General features: G+C 60.0%; 1 protein-coding gene across 4 annotated transcripts in view; it reads right to left on the reverse strand.

Moving 5' to 3' along the window:
- RIPOR1 (RHO family interacting cell polarization regulator 1) overlaps window positions 1–10,256 on the reverse strand; it is a 32,929-nt gene extending 22,673 nt beyond the window's left edge. For 2 of the 4 annotated variants that reach the window (XM_065848208.2, XM_065848209.2), the window contains exon 1: window positions 1,785–2,328. In XM_065848208.2, the coding sequence (XP_065704280.2) occupies window positions 1,785–2,313 (529 nt within the window). In that variant the 5' untranslated portion in view covers window positions 2,314–2,328. Of the gene's footprint in view, window positions 1–1,784; window positions 2,329–6,316; window positions 6,529–9,079; window positions 9,314–10,093 lie in introns of those variants that run through there. The other 2 variants (XM_065848212.2, XM_065848211.2) reach the window with 2 other exon arrangements.
- Window positions 10,257–10,719: the final 463 nt, after the last annotated feature.

Below are 10,719 nucleotides of genomic sequence, written 5' to 3' on the forward strand. Positions count from 1 at the left end.
CAGGGCCGCAGGAGACTCAAGCCCTCCCCCTTCGCTTCCTCACATCGTCCCCATATAGCAGCAGAAATAGAAGTGATATAAATGGCAGCCCTATAAATAACCCCAAAGCACGAGGCGCGGCGCTCGTCCCAGCCTGGCAATGGCCTCAACCCACGCAAAGCCAGGGCTTGGTCTGCCTTCACCATCCCCTGGGGACCCCAAATGCCAGCTTTGTGCCTGCAACAAGTCTCCCAGGTCCTGTCCTTTAAGTCAGAGCCATGGTAGGAGCTCCAGGGGACCCACTGAGCCTCGGTCACCAGTGCAGGCTGGAGCCCAGCACAGTGACATCCCTGGGGGATGTCCACGTGCTCCTGCCCAGCTCCTCCCAGGGTAGCAGCAGCCACCAGATGATGGCAACCCCAGGCACCCCACAGCAACCCAGGCTGCAGATTCCTGAGCAAAGCTGGAGCACTGGTCAGAAGCCTCGGGCCAGGATTGGGAACATATGCCCCTATACTGTCCCCGCTGCAGGTCAAGTCATCTCCTGGTTGCACCCCAAACACCCACCTCACCAGCTGCCCATCCCTGCCCTGCCCATCGCTGCCTGCATTCCCACACTCAATTCCATCACATCAAGTCCTCCATGGGGGCTCGGCCACCACCACGCCAGCTCCCACCACGGCTCCTCTCCGCTCAAGGGGCTGCAGCGATGCATCAGGGACCTCCACCAGCTGAGAGCAGGCAACACCACCGGCAGCAAGCCCTGTGCTGCCTGAATTTGTGCGGTGTCATAGCCTCATGTCCCAGCCCTGCCTTGGGGACACAGCAAGGGTGCTCCTCAGCCATCAGCCAAGAGATAGATCCTTGGCCAACACAGTATTTATAGGAAACCCAAGACTTTCAGGTCGCCTGAGTAGCCTCCTTTGGGAATCTGGCAAGAGTAAAACGCCGCTGAAGCTGTTCGCAAGCCCTGGGACAGCTGGAGGTGCCGCAGGGAAGGAGTTAATGGCGCGAGGCCTTCCCGAACACTTCTTGGCAGGCTGGGGAGGGCTGGGAGATAGGAGGATCGGGCCAGCAACAAAGCGAGATCTGTCTCATTAATTCCTCCGAGCATTCCTCCCTCTGTCACCCAGGAGGAGGAGGAGGCAGCACCCAGCTGACATGGTGCACCCAGGTCCCTCGGGAGCCCCCGCCCGGGGTCCTGCTTGGGTGCAGGGGTGTGATGGGGCGGGGACCCATGGCCCCGGCAGCGGCTCGGGGAGGGCCCTGCATGGCCACGGGCAGCTTCCCCTTCCCTGCCGTACCCGTCCCGGGGGAGCGGGCCGGGCACCGGCTCCTCCGCAGAGTCAAACAACCGGCGCCCTCCCCGAGCCGGGTGCGAAGCAGCGGCCGGAGGAGCCCAGGGACCCCGAACAGGCGCTGGAGGGGACCGGGTGGCTCTGGGGTGGTGTCCGCCGTGCTATCCCGCAGTCGGGCGGTTCCTTCTCCGGGTGTCTCCGGCCCCGGTCCCGGCCCCGCCGCAGGGTGCGGAGCCGCGGGGCGCTGGGGCGGGGGAGCGGAGCCCCCTCCGCCGCGTCCCCGCCGTGACCGGGCACCCCCGCGCCCCTTCGGTGGCCCACCCGGGGGCTGGGCGGTGGGCGGCAGACGAAGTCGCTAGCAGGCGACGTGTCCGTCCCCCTCCCCAAGGGTGTAGCCCTGCTAAATCCACCAACCCCGCTTCCCCTTCATCCCCCCCCCGCCGTGACCGGCGTCTCCCCGGGGGCAAGCGGCGTCGCCCGGGGTGCGGAGGTGCCGGTGACACTCACATGTCCCAGGAGAGGCGGGGGACGAGGCGCGGGGCGAGAGCGGGCCTGGCTCGGTGCATCCCCTTTGTTCCACTCCCATGGACGGGGAGCAAAGCGGGGAGTTCGTGCAGGCTCTTGGCAGCGCCCACCCCGGCTCTCTCCATGGAAACGCGGGAGCCATGTGATTTCGGCAGGAAACCACGGCCCCGCCAGCGGCAATGGCGGCCGCACGGCCCGGGAGCGCCTCCCTCCCCGAGGAGACCGCGACCGCCACGGCCATCCCCGCCACCGCCACCGCCACCGCCGTGCGGGGCTCCCGTCCACACCGCCCCAGCCCGCCGGTACATCGGCGTCTCCCGGGGGTCCGCCAGCCTCCCCCGAAAGTTGCCTGCGCCCCATTCGCAGCCCCGCCCGTACAGGCAGCCAGCACTCGCCCCCGGGGGAGACTCGCTCCGGAAAGCAAATGGCTGTAGCTCCCCCAGCCACCAAGGGCCACGATAGTCCCCCCGGGCTTCAACGTTCCCTGAAAGACCCCGAGCAGGTTGCACATCCCGGAGATGGCGGGGACGGCAGCATCTCTGGATGGTGAAGTGACATGACCAAGGGTGTGCAGTCAGTCGGTGGCAGAGACATCCTTGCTCCCAGCTCTGCGGTACCCAACACCTCACTCTGCCTTCCCCCACCTCCTGACCCCAGCTGTTGAAAGCAGGAGCCATGCTCTGACCTAAGCCAAATGGCAAGCCCACCATGGGAGAGCAAAGCACAGGCACCGACCCGCATTCCCCATCCCCACCAGCCTCCAAGCTCCATATGGAAGGAGTGCAGGACTGTTCTCAGCATCCACAGCTACAGGATGGGCAGCCCTGGTGCAAACACAGGCTGCCACCTGACAGATGCTGCTGTTACATGGCACTGGCTTCCTCATGGAGCATTATGGCTGCCCTGGTCAGACCCTGCCCTGCCAGTCCAAGTCCAAGTCCAAAACCCTGACAGCTCTGAGCATCCCCAAAGTTGTGGGTGGACAGGAGGGAAGAAGCCATGCTTCTCCAGCACCACGCCTGCTGGGGCAATATGCCCTGCTCCTCTCCTTTCTCCCAAGCCCATCTTTCTCCTACCTGTCCTAGATCATGTTGAACTGACCCAGTTTTAAATGGGTCTGATGCCTTTGTGGCCCCAATGAGACATCCTCCATGCAAGGACGAGACAGGGCAGCGCTCCAGCCAGCCCTGTGATGCAAAAGCACTAATTAGACCATCTCCAAGTCTCAGAGCTCAGCACAGTAGGGCAACATCAGCGACGAAGAAATCATTGCACCAGTGTTGCTCTCCTGGGGTCACACCAAGGAGTGGAGCACTGCTGCCAAGGACACTCAGCAAGAACCAGGGCGTCCCAGCTCCCAGCTCATCTCTCCAGACTGGCCTGGTTATGTGGAAGGAGAAGTTCTGCAAAGATGGGAGAGAGGACATCAGGTCCTGCAGCCACCAGGGAAAAGCCAAACCAAAAGGCTAACACAGGTAGAGAGGATGTGTGGATCCATCAAGCCAGATGGCTGATCAATCAACCCCTGTCCCAGCACCATGAGGCACATGGTCCTTGTCCCATCAGGACGGCCCACCATGTGCCAGGTGTGCTCAGCACCACCATGCTACGCTGTCATCGCCTGATCCAGCATCCCATGGGGATCAGGTTGGGGGCTGGATCCCACCCACACCCTGCGGATGGTGTCACCACCTACCCACTCCTTCACAGCACTGTGGGTCTTCAGATACTGGGCATTTGGGATGGGATAGGATAGGATAGGATAGGATAGGATAGGACAGGATAGGATAGGATAGGATAGGATAAATTTTCAGTTGGAAGTGACCTACAACAATCATCTGGCCCAACTGCCCGACCACTTCAGGTCTGACCAAAAGTTAAATCATGTTATTAAAGCTATTATCCAAATGTCTCTTAAAACCAGACAGGCTTGAAGCATTGACCACTTCTCTATGAAGTCTGTTCCAAAGTTTGATCACCCTCTTGATAAAGATTTGGGGTGCCTGTAGATGGACTGACCCACACCACCACATTTTGCTTACCTGTGCACCACCATTGCAAGGTAAAACACCATTCTAACCCATTGGCAGATGGGGAGCAGCTGTATCCCTCTGCAGACATCAGGAGATGGGCCCGTGGCAAGGCCAGGGCCAGCGGTGCTGCCTGCATCACTCCTGCCTGCAGCCACACGCCTGCCTGCCCTGCCAGACTGGAGATGTTGAGCTCAACACTCCCTCTGCCAAGGCTCGGGCTGGCACACCACACTGGCTATTCTAGGTCACCGGGAGCTTGCTCGGCACAGACCAGCTTTGCAAACAAAAGCAAAGGCAGGCTTGGCATCCGAGCCCGCATAGCACCCCCCTGCCTGCTTCGCAAAGTCCCCTCCTGGTTTTAAGCAGGGACGATGCCCACCGGCAGGCAGGGGTTAACCTTCCCAGCACAGATACAAATACTCCTGGAGCCCAGCCACTGGATGAGGCTTCCCGGCAGTCCCTGGGTGCTGGTGCAGGCAGGAGTCCCCAAGCACAAGGACATCCTGTCTGAGCACCAGCTGGCATCACCCAGCACCTCCCAGCACAGGACTGCACCTTGCTGGAGCCTGATGACCTGGGACCACCCTCAGTATATTCCCCTCTCCCTGGCAGCTTGAGCAACCAGGTCTGCCAGCTGCCTGAAGCTGCCTGCTGCGATGCAGAGAAAGTTCTGAGCCATCAGCGGACCCTTGCGCCGCAGGTCTCTGCCCAAATTGCACTTCTCACTGCAGGCTGGGCCTAGAGCCACGTCTTCCTCTCTCCCCTCTCTCTGGAGGGCAGGAGGCCAGCTCTTGGCTCCAGGCCTGCCTCCCTCCACTGCTGCGTGCTCAGCATTCCTGCTCAGCGTTGGAGCAAGGCAGTAAATGTGGGCCAGGGCTTCAAGCCTTGTGCTGGGACAACCATGCGTGCTGGGCACACTCAGAACCTGGTCATCATCCCCAGGAGCAGCCGAGGTGCCTTGGCTCAGCAGAATCTTCTGCAGGCTCAGAGTTGAGCATCCTGGCACCAGGCTCCTCATCCCTCCAGCTGCACATTTTTTGGGGAACTCAACCGGGGAAAAAGCGAAGAGCTGGTGCAGCATGAGCGATGTGAGCTGCTGCTCTAGCTGACTCACCGGGGCCCCAGCCGTGCTGGGCAACTGGCCGGCAGCGGGGAGGGGCTGTGCCAGCAGGTCCTCTGAGCTCTGTTGGTAACCATTCCCCGGAGCACTCAGGGCCATCCATAGTGGCAGGGGCACAGCCCTGACCCAGCCTGTCCCTCTCCGTGGGGCAGAGCTGCCTGTCTCGGCACTTTGCCTGCCTGCAGGGCTTGAAGAGGAGAGGTGAGGACATCCCCAGAGTGGTCACAAACCTGCTCGGCATTGGCCGGTGCTGGGTGCCAATCAGGTTGCCCAGACTGTCTGTCTGGCAAGCAGGGACCCAAATCCAAAGCCAGAACACGCAGAGTGCGACTGCATCAGCTTCAGCCCCAGCACAGGCCAAGGAGGGCAAGGAGCTGCTGAAGGACACCATGGACTAATCCAGGCTCCCTAGCCACCACCCAGCTGTCCCCTCTTCTAACTTCCTTCTCTGCCCTGGGAAGGTGACAGGCAGCATCTCCAAGCCCTACCCTGGCTCAGCTTAAGAGGCTGCCCGTCCCCTGGGACCACATCGCCTCCTGCAACCAAGCAGCCGTCCCTGCCTCAGCATGGTAGGAACCATTTCACACACACCCCAGAGGAATCACTCCAAAAGTATTCATGATTCACAGGATTCCTGCAGCCCCCTCAGGGACCATCTGACACAGCAGGAAAGCTGAGGTCATGGACAAGCCCAGAAACCAGCCCAGCTCAACACACATGGCCAGACCACGGTGCGGCAACAGCAACCTGGGGATTCGGCATTGTGCCAGGTAAAGCTCAGCCCAGCAGGTCAGCTGCTGCAGGAATAACTTATCCCAAAGCTGGCCCAGGCCAAGCACGCCGGTGCCGCAGGGGATGCAAGAGGAAAAGACAATTTGGAACAGGAGGTGCTTTGGCAGGGCTGTTTGCAAACGCATGCCAACGTGGTTCTCCCCAAGCAGCACAGAGGACCCCACACCTACCCTGACCGATGTGGGGTCCCCATCCCCCTGTGAGCAGCACCCACTGCACCCAGAAGCACAGAGCAGGTACGTGGGGAGCAGCCAGTGGGCACCCACGTTGGTCTCCCAGAGCATGAAAATGCTGCCTGCAGCAAGCACCAGCCTTCAGCAAATGATCCCTCCAAAGAAAACAACAAAGAAAGAAACAAAGAAAATGCTGGGATGGGGATTAAGGAAATGAAACCAGCTGTGCGGGGTAAGCAAGGATAGGAAGTGGCTGTAATCATCTCCTGTCCCCGTTGGCCTGCAGCTCTCCCAGCCCAGATCCTGCAGCAAGGCACATATAAACCCAAAGGGAAATCATGTGCTAGCAAGTGCATCAGACAACTGAACGACTGGTCCCTGGATGGGAACAGGCACCTGGTGACCCTCCATGCACCCCAGCCTGGCACTTCTCTGCTCACTCCATCCCCGCAGAAAAGAAGATGCAGGGAAACATGACTCCACGAGCTGCACTCTGCTCCTGAAGCTGGCACCACGAGATGGCATCTCAGGAGCTTTGCCCTCATCTCATGCCTCTTCTGTCTCTCTTGAGCTGCTGGTTCAAATTGGTCCCAATGAGAAGGGTGTCCCTGGAGAAAAGTAGCAGCAGTCAAACAGCCAGACCAGGGGTAAAACTAGTTGCTAAAGCTGCTGTGGGGGAAGAGAGGGGACATGCTGATAATCCGGATCCTGCCCCTTCCTCCCCACCCAAGTGATGGTCTCCTGAGCTTTAGGGCAGTGGGCTCTCTGCAGGTCAAGCCCCCTTTCACGTGCCTCTAGTGCATGTGTTGATGCCACCAGCCCCAGGCTGTGGCTCCAGCCAGTCTCTCCTGTATCTGTCACATGCCCTGGCGCGTTGGGGCCAGCTCTGTTTACATCTGCACGTCTCAGATTCTCCTGCTGGGGATGAGTCAGGCTTCCCTCCAACACCCTGCCGGGGCGGCAGTGTCAGAGCCCCAGTGCTGTGTCACCAGCTGGCGTTTGCCTCCCTGCCGGCACAGGGCTGGAAAGGGCTCGCACAGCCTTTGGCTTTCCATCCTGCTCCCAGCCATCTGCAGCAGCACGGCCGGCACTGGAGGCTGGAGCTGGCTGCCAGGAAGCTTTCCCTGGCTCAGCTCCACCAGGCCGGTTTCCTTCCCCTCCACCCCACAAGCACGTCACAGCTCAGCGTGTATGGGGGGAGTCAAGCCCCACAAGCCCCCAGCCCCTTTCAGAGGGTCTAGAGTGGGTGGGATGGCCGGGGTGCTGCTGAGGAATGCCTATGTCTGCAAAGTCTTGGGGTGCTGGGGTGGCTCCTGGGGTGCCAGCTCACAGGAGAGGGAGATCTCCTGGATTTGGGACCGTTGGGGACAGAGGTGGGGCTCGAAGGGGAAGCCAGCCCTCTTTTGTGCCACCCCAGGAGCTTGTGCTGCTGGCCAAGCCAGCACTGGACTTGTGGGGTGGCAAGATGGGTGCCAGCCCCATACCACTGCCCTGCCTGGTGCAGTTTCTCCAGTGGAAAACAGTGGTCTGTCCCCTCAAGAGCTGAGCTGCAGTGAAGGCAGCATCCCTGGCCCTTCTCCAGGGGGACAGCAGACACCCCAAGCCTCATCCTGCCAGGGGGACCTTCTGCTCCTTCTTCCCCACATATCCCAGATTCCAGAGAGCTCTCCCTCTCCAGAAAGAGACCTTTTCCCTTTGCTTCCAGCATTCCCAGAGTGGGAAAAGAGCCTTGAGGCTCCATTTCAGGTCCCCCCCACCTGCATTCCCCTCGCTGTGCCCAGGGCTGGGAGCGGGCTGGCTCCACATGAGCACAATAACAAGAAGTGTGTTGGAACCGTTGGGAAGGAGCGATGTTCCAGGATGGTATGCAGCCCTGACAGCACTGGCTCTGCTTTAAAGGGTAACTTTATCCTGTAATAACAAACAAGAGGAGCCAAGTTCCTCCCCAGCGTCACTTCCCTGGCTCCAAGGAGAGGGACACAGGGGAGAAAGTTCATCAAAATGAGCCTGGATCCTTGTTCTTGCTATCACTGGAGCTCAAGTCTTCTCCCTAGAGCAAACACGGGGGGAAGGATGCTCCAGGGGAGCAGGGCTGGCACCTGAGTAGGCAGCCTGGCCATGCTGCTCTGCATTCCAGGCAAAGGCTGGGACACAAACCAAGTGGCTGGAGAGGATGGGATGGTACCCGCTGGTCCCCAGGGACATCCTTGAAGTCCCTGTGCCTCTCACTGTGTTTGCACAGGTGCATTTCGGTGCTGATGTGTGGAGGACGGAGGGGACAACCCCTCTAGCAAGCCCTGTTGCACAGGAGAGCAGCAGGAAGGCTTCCCCAGCCCCGGGCATGCCCTGGGCAGCTTAAGCCCATCCCCACAGTCCCCTGTGTCATCACAACACCAGACAGACATGCCAGCAGCTCAGTGCCATGCCGGCTCCGGGTACAGCCTCCCAGGAACTTGTTCTGCAACAGCTGGAAATTCAGGCGCAGTCGGTGCCAGGGGACAGACAGGGAGAGGCTGACCTGCCTGCACCAAATCCCCCATCAGGACCCTCCAAAGCAGGACCAGGTCCCACAGCCAAAGACCCGCTCTGGCAGTGTCACCCCTTTTGTGGGCACCGCTGGGGACAAAGGCGTGGGGAGAAGCCCTGGCTGTGGGAGGGAGGGTGAGCACCTCGCTGCAACCCTTGTGTGCACGCTCCTAAGCTGAGTTCAGGCAACTGCCCAGCTTGTACAGCTCCCAGATGGGTTTTTTTGGAAGACGCGTGTGTTGGCTGTGTCAGGTCCCCAGGGCATGGGGTAGGCCGGCCCAGGCAAACCGCTGGTTGATGCTGGGAGTGCACATGCGGCACCGGGGCGTGCAACGGGCACACGAACACATGCGATGCATTTGCAGGAGAGCCTGGAGCATCTCTGCATCACCCTGGCAGGCTCAGCGGCTGGGTGACCTACCTCTGCTCCTGTATGGACACTGATGCTTGAGAAATAAGTCCCATGGTGGCCAGTGTTGGGAGGACATAGCCCCAGCCTGTGCTGGCAGGACACTAAGGCACTGAGGTCCCCTCCCTGCCACACGAGAAGCGGGGGACAATTCGGCCGAGTTCAGTTGCATAAGAAGATGATATGGAGAACATTGCTGAGATATCCATCTGATTTCCACTTACCCAGGGAGCAGCAGGTAGCACCTCTGGAGACCCTGGCGTTTGATTAAACCCCAGTTCATCAAACAAAGCTGGTGAAGTGCTGCAATTTTCTTCCCCAGGATGGATTTCCTCCAAACCTTTTATTAGGTATTTGGGTTAAATCTGTGCCAAGCTGGTAGAGCTTCCACTTCCATGGTGCCCCCCACAGCAGACTGGGGAGGCTTCCCAAGGAAGCACCAGGCAGGATCCAACCAGCTAAAAGAGGGAAGAAAGAAAAAGGAGGAAATCATCAGCACCTGAAGCTTTCAGGACCTCTCCATACTGAGAGATGACAATGGCAGTATCCGCCCTCTGCAAAGGTGGCTGTGAGAGACAACATGGCTTGGGGAAGACCTGTCAGAGGGTGCTGCTTGTCCCCAAGGAGGTAAAGTCTGCAGCAAGCTCCCGGTGCCAAACCAAACCATCCTCCCAGGGCAGCCATGGAGCCTACCTGGCTCTGGCCAACAGGAGCAGCGGGCAGCAGGTCAGGCAGCAGCGGGTTAAAAGCTTGAGGTGGAACTTGGTGAGCTGCTTCCTCCCCACTAACAATAACCCAGCGAGAGGGAAAAGGGATGCATGGGGCTCTGCAGGGTCAGATAGTGACAGAGCAATCCTGGCCCCGCAGCTGCGGCGGCGCTGGAGGAAGCCTCGGCACATTATCTGCTGGCCCCACTTGGCTTCCTTGGCAGCTCTTGGGCTGTGGGGGCCAGGACCTGCTTCCTCCTGAGCCACATTTCTCATGCACCCAGACTGGGGTCCCGGTACTTCGGTGGCAGCCCTGAGCCCCAGGACCCTCCCAGCATTGCACTTCGCAGAGAGCTGCAGTTGCCCAGATGGTCCAGCCTTCCCAGCATTGGTTTACCCCACTGCTGGTGGCTCTGGCAATGGTCACCTGGGGCTCTAAGCCACAGGACTGCAGTGCCACCAAGCATGGAGATGCCCCCACTGTGACCATGCTGCTTCCCTGTCCCCCCATGCCACGGACAGTGCTCGCACCTTGGCAAAATGAAGAGCTGTTCTGGCTGGAAGGAGACTCCTGCCGAGGATCTCCAGGTCCTGATGAGGTCCCTGCAGTTCTGGTTGCCTCTACTCCTGGTCCTTCCCCAGCCAGTGAAGGTCCTGCTGCACCTGGAGCTGCTGCAGCCACCCTGGCCACGCTGGCTGGTGTCCCAGCGCTTCCTCGTGTGCTGCCTGTTTGTGACCTGCCTCCTGCTCCACCTCCGCAGCCGTGTCACAGGAGCAGCCCTTTTCCGTTCCCTGCCTCCTCTTCTGACCCCCGCCCTGCTCCTGGAGCCTGTCACAGGGGCTCTGTTTGCCCCACTTGAGCATGGTGGGGTGCCCCTCACTTGGCCCGATCCTGGCAAGTCCTGCCAGGACTCCCCATGTCCTCCCCACTCCTGCCTTGACCCATGGACATGTTTGACACCAGTTGCTGGTGCAACAAGTCTCTTCTGGTGGCTGTTGGTCTGAAAGGTGTCAGCTGGTGAAAGACCCTGGAAAATATGGGCCTTTCCCATAACTGAAATCAATCCCTGGAGCCTGGAGAACTGCTGAGCTCCCCAGAGCAGAGATGTACGCTGAAGGTGGTGAAACACTGTCCCAGGTTGCCAAGAGAAATGGTG

Source organism: Patagioenas fasciata, chromosome 13 (assembly GCF_037038585.1).
Source record: "Patagioenas fasciata isolate bPatFas1 chromosome 13, bPatFas1.hap1, whole genome shotgun sequence".
NCBI lineage: Eukaryota > Metazoa > Chordata > Aves > Columbiformes > Columbidae > Patagioenas > Patagioenas fasciata.